The sequence below is a fragment of the Myodes glareolus genome, chromosome 1 (assembly GCF_982192425.1).
Source record: "Myodes glareolus chromosome 1, mMyoGla1.1, whole genome shotgun sequence".
Taxonomy (NCBI): Eukaryota; Metazoa; Chordata; class Mammalia; order Rodentia; family Cricetidae; genus Myodes; species Myodes glareolus.
In genome coordinates, this window is record NC_142026.1 from 64,287,309 (window position 1) to 64,304,420 (window position 17,112).

The 17,112-nt window shown below is 53.4% G+C and overlaps 1 protein-coding gene across 3 annotated transcripts; it reads left to right on the forward strand.

Annotated features, from left to right (window-relative positions):
• Positions 1 to 1,129: 1,129 nt before the first annotated feature.
• On the forward strand, positions 1,130 to 17,015 carry Vasp (vasodilator stimulated phosphoprotein). Of its 3 annotated transcripts, none has more exons than XM_048433358.3 (13): positions 1,130 to 1,743; positions 9,175 to 9,346; positions 9,433 to 9,598; positions 11,229 to 11,313; positions 12,056 to 12,093; positions 12,204 to 12,445; positions 12,586 to 12,683; positions 14,081 to 14,132; positions 14,282 to 14,318; positions 14,541 to 14,586; positions 14,926 to 15,010; positions 16,009 to 16,066; positions 16,185 to 17,015. In XM_048433358.3, exons 1-13 carry the CDS (start codon positions 1,739 to 1,741, stop codon positions 16,220 to 16,222), a joined length of 1,122 nt encoding a protein of 373 aa, XP_048289315.1. In that variant the 5' UTR covers positions 1,130 to 1,738; the 3' UTR covers positions 16,223 to 17,015. The 3 variants fall into 3 exon arrangements, with proteins under 3 accessions (XP_048289315.1, XP_048289316.1, XP_085549518.1); XM_048433359.3 differs by having other exon boundaries at positions 1,133 to 1,743; positions 14,285 to 14,318; XM_085693392.2 differs by lacking the exon at positions 1,130 to 1,743 and adding an exon at positions 6,971 to 7,108.
• Positions 17,016 to 17,112: the final 97 nt, after the last annotated feature.

Sequence of the window (17,112 nt, forward strand, 5' to 3'; positions counted from 1 at the left end):
TGTATTATTTTTAATTATGCATGTGTGTAGAGGGGCGCACACGTGTGTTTGTCTGTGTGGGGTATGTGCACATGAATGCAGTACCCTGGAAGGGCAGAGGCCTAGGATACCCTAGAACTGGAATTACAGGCAGTTATGAGTCTTGTGAGTGCTGAGAATTGAACTTGGGTCCTCTGGAAGAGCAGCAAGTGTTTGTAACTGCTGAGCCATCCCCACACCCCTTTTGTGTTCTTAAATATGCAACCTCAGATGATTTTGAAGTCACTCGGCAACCCTTTGAGTTGGCCTTAGACTCGCGACTCTCCTACCTGTCTCCTGGTTTGCGGCACCACAGCTAGCTTACTAGATATTTCAGTAGACAATTAGAAGAGTTTGGCGTGAACGAAAGAGGTTCTCGCAGGTTAAGGCTAGCAAGGAGCGAGCATCGAGGAAATGGACTGGTTAAAGGCCACATGGATTTGATTCTCCGTGAGTCTTCGGGGACCCAAACAAGACCATCATAGGCTAAACCCATTACCCACCTCCGTGCCTCAGTTTCCCAATTAGTAAAGCAAGAACTGGTGCTTTTCTGGGGTTAACGCCTTTCACCCTGCCAGGTGGAGCTCTATGGGAGGGGCGTGTCCATATGTTGATGATGTAACCCTGGGTGGGGCCTATGGGACTCACTGCGGAAGCCTTGGAGGGTGTCTGGGCTCGACTTAGCCCGGGTGTGTGTGGGGGAGGGGTCCTCAAGAGAGGGTCTCTGGGCCTCTGAACCTACGGGGTTGCTGGGACTATCCTACTGTCTTCCGTGGGTAAAACTAAGCAGTAGCTGAGCACCAGTGGGGAGCAGATTAGGGGTCCCATCCCTACTCCTGCGCACCTAGTCGATCCCCACCTTCACCCCCGCCCCCACCCCAGCCGCGACCCGGCGGCGGTGAGTCAGCGGCCCCGCCGCGCCCCCTCGTTCACTTCCTCCACACCTTCCCCAGGAGGGTGGGGGGCGGCGAGGGGTGGGGCCCGGCCTGAGAAGCGAGATCTGGGGAAACACGGGACTTGCCAAAGTGTTACTTAAAGGTGGAAATTGAAGAGATCCCTTACTTAACTAGGGAGCCTCCCCGCCCCCACCCTAAACTGAGCAGAAGTCCACGGAGCGAGCAAGACGCGAAAACCTGCACTCCCAGATCTATACCTAAGAATTCTATAGTGGAGACAGCTAGAGATCAAAGAAAGGCCCCTTCTCTTCCATCACGCTTTCCATTCCAACTCGGGGGTGAGGCTCAGGGTGCACCCCCACGCCACCAGGCTGGGGAAGGAGTGCAATTGCGGAAGCCGAAGGTTCCGCGTTGCCTTTTAAACGCTCTCCATCCCCCGCCTGGAGGTGTCCACGGCCCCTTTAAGGCGCGGGGCATTGTGGGTGCGGGGAGTGGAATTTTGGAACGAAATGTAGCAAAGAGAGTACAGTAGTAAGAGTAACCGCGTAGGTGCAGTCGGCCGAGGGGGTGCGCCGGAGAGGTCCGGACTCTCCACCCCGCTTTCCAACGCTGGGGATCTCAGTCCAGCAGAGCACCAGAGGGAGGAGGCGCCCGAGGACCCGCCCCGGCCCGGTCCACGTTCTCCCCAGGAAGCTGGACTCTATGGGGCGGGACCCCGAGAGAGACTGAGCAGAACCTGGAGCCAGCCCCGCACCCCTGCACTTCTAATCAGGGGCGCCCCGGGAGCACTCCCCGTGGGCGCGCCGCCCGCCCTCCGCGGAGCCATGAGGTGAGCCCCGAACCCCCCAGCCCGGTTCCATGCCAGCTCGGCGCCCCGCCTTTGTCCCCCTCACCCCAGCTCGTCCAGGGCTGGATTTAGGGGACACCGGGCTTTGGGTGTCCCAACTCTGAGCCGATGCCTCCTGGAGCGATCTGTAAATATCGACACCCACTTTCTCCGCACTACTCCCCAAAGGCTTGAGGCGGCGCCGGCTGAGGTTCTCCTGGTGGCTTTCAGGTTTAGGGGCGCTCTCGGGACTCAGAATTTGAAGACTTTTTAGGGAGCACCTCCGAGTTGGCGGATAGGTAGAACCATCCGGTTTAAGCGGGACTCAGAGTTACCGCCCCAAACTCAAGTCCAGGTCTTGGGGAGGTTGTGGGAGGCTGGCTTGAGAACCCGAGCCCTGAAACTCTGAACCTCGGGTAGTGGTCTTCGGACCCCTGCGTCTGGAGCGCTGGATGAACGTCCTGGAACGGGACAGCGGTCCTTAACTTCGGGGTTACTTCTTCATGCCTCTAAATTTGGGGATACGGAGATTCTCCTGTGGAGGGGGTTTGCGAATCTGACCCACGGGGCCTGGAGGGTCTGGATGGACTTCTCTCCCGCTAGGTACCCCAGCTGGGTCCTAGGGCCCGGGAGCACTCACTCCAGGCCCAGGGCGGCTCTGCCCCCCCCCCGCGCCCCGCACCTGGTGGCCCGGGTAGGAGGGGGCGCGGCAGCTGGGGGAGGGGGGCCTTTGTCTTCTTGACTCACCTGTCGAGACAGCTGGTGTGGGGGGCGGGCCCCCGAGTGAGCACTGTGGGCCAGCTGCTTTCCCCACATCAGGGTCCCTCCCCCTGGGCTCTCAATGTCGCCCGGTGTCACCCCCCTTCCCCAAGCCGTGGGATTGGAGAGGGGGCGCTGGAAAGCGTCAAGGTCACAGCCTTCTCCCTCAGGAACCCAGGCTTACCAGCTTCCTCCAGCTTTCTTCTCAGGAATTTAATCTTAGGGGTAAGGGAGACCTAGGGATTCATTTATTTATTTTTTTAATGACTTCTCTGGACCTGCCCTGAACTTCTGGGCTCACCTGAGGGCGGGGCCTGGGCCGGCAGAGGCCTCCCCTCAGCGCCCCCATAATCTCTCCCTTGGGGCTACATCTTGACAATACTATCTCCCTTCCTCCACTTTGGCTGGGACTTCCTGCCCCAAAGCCCCTGGCTAGGGGAGGAGTCTCCTGGGGACAGTTTGGGCTTAACCCCCGTGTGCACATCCTCCACTCTTGCCCTCTGACATCAGGGTGACTTTCCTGTCTAGGACCCTGAGCGAGGACCCCTCCCACCCTCACACGTCTGTTCCTTGGCATGTGGGAGTGTTGGGATCTGGAGCTAGAAGGGACATCGAGACACTCTGGAGACTTCCTGTCTGCCCTTCCCTCCCCCACGGGAGTGCTGTCCCCCGAAAGGGGGTCAGTTCCTTCACTCGTCGTCCCCCCCCCCCCCGCCTCTTCTCCTGCTGCCCCCAGTCCCGCCCCTCCCCCACCCGTTTCCGGTCCCAGGCCCGGTGGAAGGCGGATGGCGGATGTCCGAGTTAGTGCCGCCTCACTCGCTGAGACCGTAAAAGGGCAGGAGCAACGTCTAGGCCGGCCCCCTGCACCCCCACCCCTAACCCCAGTCCTCCCGAAGCCCGCCCCCCTCTGGCTGTGACAAACCTCCCTCCCCTGAGGGTGGAGGGTCCTGGGCTGTCACTTTAATCCTAGGAGAACTAGGAGTAAAAGAGAGAGTGCAAGAGACCCATCCCCTATTTTCACCTGGGTAAACTGAGGCCCCGAGACTGAGAAACCTGGGTCCAGGGTCCTCAGAGGTTCTTGGGCTGTGTTGGGGAAGAGGGCGGACTGGTTTGACTGGGGACAACCCTGGGGGCAGTGGGAAGGGAGGTAGCTGAGATGGAAAATTACAAGATATGGTTCTTTTTCTCCCAGTTTGACAAATATTTGTCGAGTGTCTGCTGCATCCGGGAGCTGGAAAGGCAGAGCAGGGGTCAGAGGTCTGAAGGCTCTTGGGCAGACAGACTTCTGAAAGCATTTGGGTTCATTCCTTTCCCCTTGCAATAATAACAGAAGCAGCAACTGTTATTTTATTTTGAAATGTTGAGGCGGGTTCAGCCACGCATCTTTGTGCCAGACGCTGTAATATGGGTCTGATTCCATTTTAAACCTCCACTATAGTTAAGTGTGATACTAGTGCAAGCTTGTGTCCTGGTCTTGCCCCCATTTTACAGGTAGTAAAACGGAGGCACAGAAACATTAAGGAAATGACCTATTAAAATTTAACAGTTTGGGAGTTCAGTGCCATGACTCATGCTTGTAACGGTAGCACTTGGAACTACCACTTGGAGGGCAGTTTGGGCTACTGAGTCCCTGTATCAAAAGTAAATATATAAAAATCAAAGAGTTTGGGGGTAGTAACGTTTGAATTTGTGCCTGGGACTGTCTACATATAGTGGTATTATAGAAAAAGGAAAATAGAATCATTTGTGCCGGGCTTTTGTTTTGTTTTTGTACAAATAACACACTTTTATGATTAAAAAAACATTTTCTCCCTAAAGTCATCCTCTGCCATGTAGCAAATTTGAGGTCAGCGTGGGCTACAGAGGAAGTAGGTTCTTGGTCAGTCTGGGCTGCACCGAGCCTGTTTCGGTAAATCAACTGTCTAATTAATAAGCAAGCACCTTAATCATCCTTTTCACTTAGGAGAAACTGAGGGAGGCCTGGATGGAGGAAGTAAACTGAAACCCCCAAACTCCATACAGCAATGTGACCTGCTTCAGGATGGTGTGAATGTGTGCACATGCGTGTGTGTGTGTGTGTGTGTGTGTGTGTGTGTGTAATTTCATGGTGCAAGAAGCTGGTGAGGTAAGGGGGTTGTAAACAGCAGCAGGAAGGGCCAGACTCGAATGAGGAAGGTGCCTGCACTTGGTCACCTTTGTCCTCTCCCTCTTGGGACTCCCAGCTGCCAAGGCGGGTGTGTGTGTGTGTGTGTGTGTGTGTGGTGGTGGTGGTGGTGGGTGTCAGTTGCAGGGTTGCCGGTTCAGGCCTCTGTTGACCCCTTTTACTTTTATTACAGATTCAGTGAATTAGGAATTCTCGGGCTGGAAACTGAGGTTACACGGGGGGGGGGGGGGGGGGGGGCGGTGTGGAATCTGGGACTAGCTGCCCAGGGAGGACAGAGACCCGGGAAGAAATTGCAGCCTCTCACCCCACCACCCTCTGTCCATGCCAGGTTCCTTAGCTGTGTAATTTTCTGTTCTAATTTTTTTCTTAGAAAAAAAAGTTGTTTGTTTTTACATTTATTTATTTTGGTGAGGGTGTGTGTGTGAGAGGGATGTGGAATTTAGAAATAGCTGTGGGAGTCAGGTCTCCTTCCATCCACCATGTGGCTGCTGGGAATTGAACTCCGGTCCTCAGGGTTGGCAGCAGTCACCTTTACGACTGAGCCATCTTTCCAGCTTTCCACCTCTCAACAGCTGGGGTCACAGGTGTGTCCCTCTTGTGGGGATTTTCTATTGCAGCTCCTTGTGGGTACAGAGTCTCACCACGTGGCGTAGGCTGACTGACTTGAAGTCATACAAAGATCCTCCTGCCTCTGCCTCCCAGAACAAGATCCCAGGCTTACGCTGTCTAGCCCAGAATAGTTAACCCTCCTTTATTTCCTCTGCTGAAACATCAGGTCCTCAAGGATCCCTTTTGCTCCCTTCGCATCCCGAGGACCTGGAATGGCACTGGCACTTAGGACTTTACAACTCAGCAGTTGTAAAGAGCAGACTCCACAGTAGCCACTGACATCCGAAGGTCAGCCACGCTATTCCCAGCTTTGGGCTCCATCTCCACCGGCAGCATTCAGCAAACTGATGAGCTAGACTAGGGTCTAGCCTGTGATACGTGATGAAATGCAGACACAGAGAGGTGAAGACACTTGGCAGAGATCACACAGCCAGGGAGAGAGCAAGTGAGCCCCGGAGGCTCCCATTTGAACCAACGCCTAACCTCATTGAAAGATGAGAAAACAGTGGGGGTTGATATTTTTAAAAAGGCAAAGGAGTGTGACTCAAAGGGGTGCTGCTTATTAAAAAAAAAAAAGGTGGCAGCTGACACAGGCAGCTTCTAAGGTGACTAGGGTCTGGGAGGAAAACACACTTCCAAATTTTCGTGCTTTTGACCTGATTCACTATTTCTTAACCTTTTCTGTTTTAAGCACTTTTTTTTTTCTCTTGAGGCAGGTTTCTCTGTATAACAGCCCCAGCCGCACTGGTCTCGAACTCGCAAACATCCACCTGCCTCTGTCTCCTGAGTACAGGAATTAAAAGCTTGCACCACCACTGCCTGGCCTGTTTTTTTGTTTGTTTGTTTTTTGTTGTTGTTTTCCCTTAAGGTTTGGGAGGTTGTGGGCCACAGTGTGGGTGCTGGGAATTGAACTCAGGACCTCAGAAGAGCAGCCAGTGCTCTTAACCTCTGAGCCATCTCTCCAGGACCTGCTTGCCTGTTTTAAGGATTTTTTTTTAATCATTTATTTTGATTTTGGGTATGTGATGGTGAGAGGAAAACTTGTGGGAGTCCGTCCATTCTCCCCTTCCGCCAATGTGTGCTTCCGGGATTGAACTCCAGTCCTGAGGCTTGGAGGCAGCACCCTCACCACCGCGCCAGTCCTCGTTTGGTGTTTATTTGTGACAGGGTGGCACTGTGTAGCACAGCAGATTTTCCTTCGCCTTTGCCTCCTGAGTGCTGAGATGACAAAGGACTCAGGCCCCATCCACCTGAGGCTGGTTCTGGTTTTTTGTTTTTCTCTTGGGCTTGAGCGGCAAGGGTGTCTCAGCCTGCCGAGCAGGAAGGATTGCTGGTGCAGAGGAGGTGGAGGGCTTCTGGTGGGGATGCCATCTAGACAGAGCCAGGATGAGCCAGGGGAGAGGGGATGCAGGAACAGAATGAAGGATACAGCGGTGCGCACAAGGGACCTCCCAAGCCTTGGAGCCACAGCGGACCTGGCTTTGGAGCACACTGAGATTGGGGTTACCCGGCCAGCAGTGTTCTCTCTGGACCAGAGGACCAGAGCCACGGCAGGCAGGGCAGGACCACCTGGGAGGCCAAAGTGCACCTGGGTGGGGCAGTGATAACCTGGGCATCTGGCCAGAGTCTGCCCAGGGTGTGGGTGGCAGGTGTGGGTGAGGCTTTAACCCTGCCCTGCCAAGGGTGTCTGAGCCAGAAACAGTCCCTGAAGCTATGCTTGTTTCAAATGATGCCTGTAATGTGCATAGGACACACAGCTCTGTGGTTAAGACAGGGACCTGGGAGCCATCTGGCTTTAGAGCCTCGTTCTGCCACGTAGGGGCTGTGTGACTATGGGTGAGTTACTCAACCTCTCTGGGCCCTCTCCGCTGCCCTGGAGGAACAGCATCCATTCTGAAGGGTTGCAGGGGCACAGACTGAGACGGGAAGGCTCAAGGCCTGGGCCCGGCTAAAGCGCTGGTGATAGCGAAGCAGCATATATGCAAAGTTGGGTGCTCGGCACAGTCTGCAGTGCCCAGGCCTGGCAAGGGGCTTTCCCTGCTGAACTCTGCGGCAAGGCGTCACACCCCAGACCCCAGACCCCAGACCCGCCGTTGTGGGGTGCAGTTTCTCTCCCCTGGGAACCACAAACTTCTTCTTTTGAGGAAAAAGCCTGGTGGGGGTGGGGTGGGCTTCCCTTACTTCCCCTGTCTGGTGGGGGTAGGTGGGGCCTACGCTCCTCCCACTTCCCCTGTCTGTGTGTGACCTTGGCCAAGTTACTTCCTGTCTGGAGCCCTAGTGCCTGCCCTGGAGGAGAACTGAACCTCCCAGGACAGGTGTGGGAGGGGGGAGTCTTGTGTGATGGAGATGTTCAGGGCACCCTAGTACTGGCAGTACTGAGCACTCAGCACCCCAGTACTGAGTGACAGAGTACTCAGTATATACTCGGAACCATGCCCAGTCTTTTAACTAAACTCATTCCTCCTCACAGCCTTTGGGAGGTGGGGCCCATCATGTCTTCCCTGAGTGAGGAGGGGAATCAGCTCTCTGGGTCGTGTGGAAGATGACTTCGGTGGGGGGGTTTGAACCCAGGTCTGTGGTGTCAGACTCCAAACCTGAGCTGACTTGTCATGTATTAGCCAGTGGCCCTCCTCCCCCCACTCCGGGCCCCCAGGCTGGGCCAACTACTCCCTGAGGTAGGTGTTCCTTAGTTCCTGAACACACTGGTGGCAGGGAGGTCTGTCTGGGCCACCGCTGTGTCTCCATCCCCAGCCACAGGGCGTGACAGTGCAGCCTGGAATGTAAGCCAAATGGCTGTTTGTGCCTTGGGGAACCAGAAGGACCAGGTGGCCAGTAAAAGCAGCCCCTGGGGAAGTACACCAGGAAAGATCCAGATCTTTCCTTCCTCACACTTCCTGCCCTTCAGTTGTAGGTTCCTCTTCTGATCTGAGCAGAGAGCAGAGGTGGGGCTAGAGGGGGGAAACTGAGGCCAGACGGGAGCTGTTCTAACCTCACTTCTCGGTTGTCTACAAGTTCTGGCATCTCTGCCTTTTCTAGTCAACCTGTATTCGCTTTTGATTAAGGCTCTAGAGGCTGAGCCCAAGACCCTGAGCAAGCTGCTGGTCCTCACCTCAAGCCTTTGGGCCCTACTTATCTGCCTCTTCCTGTGTACGGCCTGCCTGTCCATCTCTTCCCACAGCGTCGTCCTCTGTCAGTCTGTATCTTTTTAAAATAGTGCTGTGGATTCCACCAAGGGCCTTGAGGAAGCTGGGCAGAGGAGCACTCTACCACTGAGCCATACCCCAGCCCTCACTGGGGGATTCTAGGCAGGGGCTCTACCACTGAGCCACACCTCAGCCCTCACTGGGGGATTCTAGGCAGGGGCTCTACCACTGAGCCACACTTCCAGCCCCTCACTGGGGGGTTATATGTGCAATCAGTTTTCTGTTTCTTCTTTATGGACCTAGGAGATTGACCTTGAGTCCTCAGTTTGGCGTCTGGCACCTTTTTTTTTTTTTTTTTTTTTTTATCGACTGAGCCACCTCTCTGGGTCATGCTTTGCTTTGTTCTTCTGTCTTTTCTCACTTTTCTCCATTTGGTATCTTCTGACTGTGTGTCATGCTCTGTCTGGGTTTCTGGGAGTATGTCTGTCCCCATCTCTCCATCTCCCTCTCTATGCTCTTCCTCACATGCTTGTCACGTCACGGAGACCCACTAGGAGAATGTGACTGCCCCTTGTCACATCACGGAAACCCACTAGGAGAATGTGACTGCCCCCTGTCATGTCACAGAGACCCACTAGGAGAATGTGACTGCCCCCTGTCACATCACAGAGACCTACTAGGAGAATGTGACTGCCTCTTGTCACGTCACGGAGACCCACTAGGAGAGTGTGACTGGCCCTCTGCTCTCTCTCCTGGCAGCGAAACGGTCATCTGTTCCAGCCGGGCCACTGTGATGCTTTATGATGACGGCAATAAGCGATGGCTCCCTGCTGGCACCGGTCCCCAGGCCTTCAGCCGCGTCCAGATCTACCACAACCCCACTGCCAACTCCTTTCGAGTTGTTGGCCGCAAGCTGCAGCCAGACCAGCAGGTATGGGCTCCCTCTCCTATCTTCTGTCCCCCGTCTTCCTGCCACCGAGCACTTGTCACCCTCCACCAACCTGTTCCTTCTTGTAGGTGGTTATCAACTGTGCCATCATCCGGGGTGTCAAGTACAATCAGGCCACTCCCATCTTCCATCAGTGGCGCGATGCCCGCCAGGTCTGGGGCCTCAACTTCGGCAGCAAGGAGGATGCAGCACAGTTTGCAGCCGGCATGGCCAGTGCCCTAGAGGCCTTGGAAGGTTAGATGGGCAGGTGGAATGGCGCTGGGACTCACACTTTTAATCCCTGCACTTGGGAGGCTGAGGCAGGAGGATTATAACAAGTCCCAGGTGAGCTTGGATGACATAGCAAGACCCTGTCACAGATGAATAAATAAATAAAATCAGACTTGGAACAGCAGTCTGTAGGTAGAGAGCTGAACTAGGCCTGGTGGCACATGCCTGTCACTCAGCCATAAGCCAGTGGAGACGGGAGAATAATGAGATGAAGGCCATCCTCAGCTACCCAACAAGGCCGAGACTAGCCTGAGCTACGTAAGATTCTATCTTTAAAAAGTATGTGTATATATGTGCATATGTGTGTGTACATGTTTTGGGGGGCTGAAGAGATCACTCAGTGTTAAGAGCATTTCTTCTGAGTTTGATTCTCTGCACCCATGTGGTGAATGACTCACAGTCCCTGAGGATCTGACATCTTCTGGCCTTTGTGGGGACTAGGCACACATGTAACACACAGACATGTCTATGTGGGCAAAGCACCCATACACATAATGTTTTTAAATGGGGGTTGGGGTGAACAGCAGTGCAATGCAGCCTGAAGCTGCTCTCCTGCCCTTTGGGGCTTGGGTCTACCTATCCAAGTCAGCTAACCCACGGATAGCATGGAAACTCCCGTGAGAGAGTTGTCCATGCCGGGTGTATGCCGAGGCGAGATAGCATGTTCACTGTGATCGTGTGCTGGACCAAGATGTCTGTCGGTCCAGCCTCCACTGTGCTCCATGTTGGTCATGGTGGCACGTACTTGTAATACGAGCCTTTGAGAAGGTGGGGCATGGGAGGATGGAGAGTCCTGAACCAGCCTGGGCTACATAGCCAGATTCGATATAAAGCAAAGGCTCAGTGATACAGGCTTGCCCAGTGTATGCCAGGCCCAGAGTACCATCCTAGTAGGAAATGAAGTCTCCCTGTGCTATTTCTACTTCTCTAAAGGTTTTAAATTACATTTATTCATTTAGTGTGTGCACACTGGGAGCTGGTGTTTGTGCGCGAGTGAGGACACCTGGTGGGTGCCTGTTCTCTCCTTCTACCCTGTGGACCCAGGGACTGAGCTCAGGCCTTCAGGCTCAGCCACAGCTGCCTTAACCCCCATAGGAGGCTTTTTTTTTTTTTTTTTTTTTTTGAGGCAAGGCTTTTCTACATAGCTTTATCTGGCTTCAGGCTCACAGAGACCCACCTGCCTCTGCCTCCCAAGTGCTGGGAACAGAGGCCTTGGACTCTCTAAGCGGGGTCTCTACCACTGAGCCACGCCCCCATCACCTCCCTAGGAGGTTCTAGGCAGGGGCTGTACCACCGAGTCACACCCGTAGGCCCCTCAGACAGCCCTTTCAAGGTTGTGTCTTAGGCTGCTGCACTGTGTCCGGTTCCTCAGGGCTGCAAAAGTGATTGTTCCTGCAGATTTCCAGCCCACACGGATTAACAACTAGTGTGGCACCTCTGTGTCCCTTGGGTGTCAACAGCACCCACCTGACAGCAGCTCAGGCCCAGGGAGGCTGCTCCTTGCTGTCTTTCCTGCATGCTGCCCGCTATGGAGGAACAGAACCGTAAGAAGGGTGGAGCTTCTTCTCACTGTGCCTTTCCCTTCACCTTCCAGGAGGTGGGCCTCCCCCAGCCCCAGCACCCCCTGCTTGGTCTGCGCAGAACGGCCCCTCCCCAGAGGAGGTGGAACAACCGAAAAGGTGGGGACCCTCCCTTTAGGATGTCCCTTAGCTCCCCAGGTTCAGAACCCTGCCCTTTTGCTTTCTAGAAAAGTCCAACGCCCAAGAGTCTAGAAGCACACAGCACTCAGACATCACTCTCCAAGCTCCTGGAGTTCAGTAAACAGACTGCAAAGCTGGGCCTAGTGCCAGTGCACAGGATGCTGAGGCAGGAGGATTGCCAAGAGTTTGAGGCTAGCCTGTGCTACATAGTGAATTCAGCCTGAGACCCTGTTATAGTAAACCCCTTGCCTGAAATGCTGGAGAATGCCTTTAATTCCAAGCCTTCGAAGGGCAGAGGCAGGCGGGTGGGCAAGTCAGACTCCACTGGCCTACAGAGTGCGTTCTAAGCTAGCCAAGGCTACCCAGTGAGACCCCGTCTCAGTAGGAAAAAAAAGAAAAAGAAAAACTGACACCCCCCACATCCAAGAATCTGATAAGCGAATGCACCATTCTGGTGCCCCCGACTCCACACTGGGGTTCCACAGCTTTCTGAAACCTTTGGCCACTTTGTAATCAGCTGGAAAGAATGCTTGCATCCAGGCCCTATCGGTGCCTCCTGGTTCCCATTTTCATCCTTCCTTCCCTGGGCCCTCGGAAGATGTATGTAGGAGACAGGCACTGGCCTTGCCAGTGAGCTACCTCTCAGCGAGGAACCGGAGACTTCTGTCCCGGTGGCTAGTCTGGCCTGGGCGCTGAAGGAAGTTTCTTTTCCCCTGCACAGGCAACCTGAGCACATGGAGCGCCGTGTCTCCAATGCAGGTGATTACTCAGCCGCTGGGTCGTGGGGACCTCCCTGGAGGACCGGGTTGGGCAGGCTGGACAAAGAAGAAGGCTTCTCTCTCCGCAATGCTGTTGTGTATTTATTGCAGGAGCCCCACCTACTCCCCAAGCTGGGGGTCCACCTCCACCTCCAGGACCTCCCCCGCCTCCGGGTCCCCCTCCACCCCCAGGTCTGCCCCCCTCAGGGGTATCTGCTGCAGGTCATGGAGCAGGGGGAGCCCCACCCCCTGCACCCCCACTCCCTACAGCTCAGGGCCCCAGTGGTGGGGGTTCCGGAGCCACGGGCCTAGCTGCTGCCATTGCTGGAGCCAAACTCAGGAAAGTAAGCAAGGTGAGCCGCTAGGACTGCTGGGAGATGAAGCCCTGAGGGGACAATGGGCAGTAGTCAGAATCCCCTAAAAGGTGTCACAAGAGAGCTGGGCTGTGACCTGGCCTGCCTTTGAAGCCCTCTCCCCTTTTTCATTCCTACAGCAGGAGGAGGCCTCTGGGGGGCCCTTGGCCCCCAAAGCTGAGAGTAGTCGAAGCACTGGCGGGCTTATGGAAGAGATGAACGCCATGCTGGCCCGGAGGTGAGCCTGGGTCCTTCAGAAGACAGCCATATGTGACAGTTTTGGGATTAGGCTTTGGGGGTGCTGATGGTACTCCTCCCTCTCATGTCTAACCCATGCAGAACCCTATCCTCTGTCTCTCAGACTTGAGTTCTAGGATGGCCCAGCTGTACCTGGCTTCTTTGTTTCTTTGTGTGGCAGTCATCCTCTGAGGTCCCTGACACTCAGTGCTACAACCCTAGGCGATTCCCCTTAAATGTTCCAGAAGCTTGGGTTCTTAAGAATCTCAGCTTGCTGATCTAGAAACTTTCTCGGCCTTACAGTTCTTACGATTTCCAGACATGAGAATTATGGGGAACCCCTCCAAATTCTAGAGGAACAGTCTCTAAACTGAGTATTTTTGTAAAAAAACAAAACAAACAAACAAAAAAAGTTATTTATTTATTTTTATTTAACGTGCATTGGTGCTTTGCCACGGGTGTCAGGTCCCCTGGAACTGGAGTTATAGACAATCGTGAACTGCATGTAGGTGCTCATTCAGTTCACGAATTGAATTCGGGTCCTTTGGAGGAGCCGGCTTTCCCCCTAAGTTGTTGACTTTTCCTCATCGTCTGTATGATTTGCCCTTGGCACCCGGGAGGAGTCATTTCTCACCTTTCACCATGTGGGTTCTGGGAATCGAACTCATGTTGTCAGGCTTGGCAGCAAGCACCCTTACGCACTGAACCATCTCACTGGCCCATAGCAGGATTGTTGTTGTTGCTGTTCTCAGCCCTGACTGGGCTGGGATTTAGAAAGAGTCTCCTGCCTCTGTTTCTCAATACTGGGATTACAGGCTTGTGCCATTCAGTTCTCATCTATTTTTGTTTTTTGAGACACTATGTAGACCAGGCTGACTTTGAAGTCACAGAGATCTGCCGGCCCCCCCCCCTTTAAAAAAATTACTACATTTATTTATTTTCAGTTTGTGCGTATTGTGTGTGAGAGTGTGTTTATTTATATATGTGGTTACAGATTTGGAAGTTAGAGGATAATCTGCAAGATTTAGTTCTCTACTTTCTTTTTTCTTTTTGGTTTTTTGAGATAGGGTTTCTCTGTGTATCTTTGGCTGTCCTGGAACTCACTCTGTAGACCAGGATGGCCTCAAACTAAGAGAGATTCACCTGCTTCTGCCTCCCAAGTGCTGGGATTAAAGGCGTGTGCTACGCTGCCTGGCTAGTTCTCTACTTTCAACTTTACATGGGTTCCTGGGGTTAAATCAGGTGATCTGGCTTGCTTGGTGGCAAGTAACTCTATCCACTGAGCCATCTTGCAGGCCCCTTCTTAGCTTCAGATTATCCTGGAATATAGCAGTAGGAAGGGGTGCTATTGAGTAGCGGAGCGTGAACTGTGGCTTGTTCTTGCTTGCCCCTCTGCAGAAGGAAAGCCACACAGGTTGGGGAGAAGCCCCCCAAAGACGAGTCGGCTAGTGTAAGTCGGGGACTCTTACTGCTCTATATTCTTAAGATGTACACTCTCTCGGGCAGGGAGGAGGTGTGACAGGGTTGTTCTGGCTTTGGACCTGGAAGAGGAACATTGGCATATAAAGGGTGGTTTATGACACTTTTATTTACCGCCAGCAGGAGGAGCCAGAGGCCCGAGTCCCCGCCCAGAGTGGTGAGTGACAGCCCTGTCTAACCATAGAAACTACAAATCCCAGGGTACATTATTCCTGCTTTGAAAGCATTTACATTGGAAACTCACTGTGAAAATAATACTTGGGGATTGTAGTTTTCTAAAATAGTTCTTTGACCTAGTGGGTTGGGTGGTGGTATATTTGGGGGGGGGGCAATGATTGCCTCTGAGCTTTCTGATTTGTTGCTTCCCCCATCCACCCAGAACCTGTGCGGAGACCCTGGGAGAAGAACAGCACAACCCTGCCAAGGTAGGCCATCCGTATTCGGTATCCTCTCAAAAAAGTTGAACTTTTCTCTTGTACATGGGAGAACATGCTGGGTGTTGGTGGCGCTCGCCTTTAATCCCGGTGCTTGCCTTTAATCCCAGCACTCGGGAGGCAGAGGCAGGAGGATCTCTGTGAGTTTGAGGCCAGCCTGGTCTACAAGAGCTAGTTCCAGGACAGGCTCCAAAGCTACAGAGAAACCTTGTCTCAGAAAACCAAAAATAAATAAAGACTAAAAACAAGGATGAACATACCGTGACCCTAGACCAGGAAAGGGGAGCAGTGCCCTTTTAACCTCAGACTGTCTCACACTCACGCTTGCAGGATGAAGTCTTCCTCTTCTGTGACCTCCGAGGCCCACTCCGCCCCCAGCTCCAGTGATGACTCTGACTTGGAGAGAGTGAAGCAGGTAGCTTGGGGAAGCAGCTCTCTTGATGCCAAGAGACAGACCTGGGTCCAGAATGATTCTAGAGAAGGCTTAGAAACCTCAGTCTGCCAGTCTGAAAAGGGAGATGGTGGGTAGGGTCCGTGGGGGGGGGGAGAGGTGGGCAGAAACCAACACCAATTTCTAGTGCCTGTCTCTCACTGGTGCTTGTGAGTACCCAGTTCAGTGGCTCCAGCTATCCATCTCTTGTGGAGTTGGCAGGAGATTATGCACATTTGGCAAGCTTCTTACTGGATGTTCTCCAGTGCTGTTCTGCTGCAATCAAAGATCTAGAATTCTCCTATACAACATCCCCATCATTTTGTGACCTTGGCAATTTGTGTCAAAGGATGAAGGTGGGAAGGGTTGTGGAACCAGCTTCCTGTCTTTTCAGTCAAGAAGAAAGGGAGAGGGGGAACCCTGCTCAGTAGAAGAATGCCTAGAATCCCCCAGTGAGGGGCTGGGGTGTTGCTCAGTGGTAGAGCCCCTGCCTAGAATCCCCCAGTGAGGGGCTGGGGTGTGGCTCAGTGGTAGAGCCCCTGCCTAGAATCCCCCAGTGAGGGGCTGGGGTGTTGCTCAGTGGTAGAGCCCCTGCCTAGAATCCCCCAGTGAGGGGCTGGGGTGTGGCTCAGTGGTAGAGCCCCTGCCTAGAATCCCCCAGTGAGGGGCTGGGTGTGGCTCAGCAGTAGTATTAGGTAGCATTCGGGATGCCCTAGGTTCCACCTGGTTATGACGGCTCAGCAGCTAGAGTTGCCCCTGCAGATCTTGACAACCTGAGTTCCATCTTCAGAGCCCACATGGTAGGAGTGAACTAACTCTCAAGCTGTTCTCTGACCTCTACACATGCTGTGTGGCATGTGCTCATGCACGGACAGGCACAAGCACACAACTAAGTAATTGTTAAAAAACTTCAGAACAGTTGAAATAAGAGAGAGGTCACTGTTTCTGCCAGTCCAGAGCCTCTCTCGATTGTTTCTATTCAGGAGCTTCTGGAAGAAGTGCGGAAGGAGCTGCAGAAAATGAAAGAGGAAATAATCGAAGGTAAGGAACTTTGGTTCTGATGCAGAGAGTGCAAGGTCCTTGTGTTTGTGGAAAGAACCTCCCCTAGAAGGGAAGAGGATGGAGACTGGCCTGAATTCTTCCTCTTCCCTCCTTCCAGCCTTTATCCAGGAGCTGAGGAAGCGGGGTTCTCCTTGACCATGGGGACCCAGAAGACCAGTCTCCTTTCTGACTTCCCGCCTGGCGCCTGCTTTCCCTGCCTCAACTTGACCAGAGTACACCAGAAGACATTCTCCCTCACTGTCCCACTTGGAAGATTCCAGAGGGTGTGGCTCCCTGGTGCCATGACCACACCCATGCTGGCTGCTGATTGGCTAAGGAGGTCCCACCCCTTTGTTCCCTTTGATCCTTCCCCTCCACCATCCCCTTGGGGCTGGTTCCTCTGCTGGGGATGTACTGAGTAACCCCACAGTAAGGGAAGGAAGGAGGGAATCTCACCTTCCCTTGTTCTGGATTCACTTTAACGCTTTAATGCCTTGGATTTTTTTTTTTTAAAGAAAAAGTATATATATATATATTTGGGTTGTGGGGGGAAGGGAAATTTTTTTCTCTTTGGTTTTGATAAAATGGGGTGTGAGAGTTTTTAAAAGCCATAACCCCAGGCTTGTCCCATTGGAGGCAACACTGTAAGGGGGGGAGGCTTCCACGCAGGTGGGCGGGACTTCCCCCACCCCAGGAACACCACCCCCTTTACCTTGGCTCCTCCCTCTTTTCTATGAGGAATTAAGATTCTTTAACTTTTTTGGAATCTCAGTTTTGTGGGTTTTTTTTTTTTTTGGGTTAGGATTTCAGGGTCCAGACCATTTTTGCCCTCTGGGAAGATGAAGTGAGAGGGAAGGAGAAGAGGAAAAATAGGTCCTCCGACTTTCACACCTTAGCTTCTTGGACACGGGCCCTCGCTGAATAAATCTGCGGTTTTTATAAATGTGAAGGCCTCTGGAGTCATTTTGAGGCGGGGGTTGCTCCCAGCTATGGGAACCCTTGCAAGGATCCCACTGCCCTCTGCTTCTTGCTTCCCCATTCTGCAC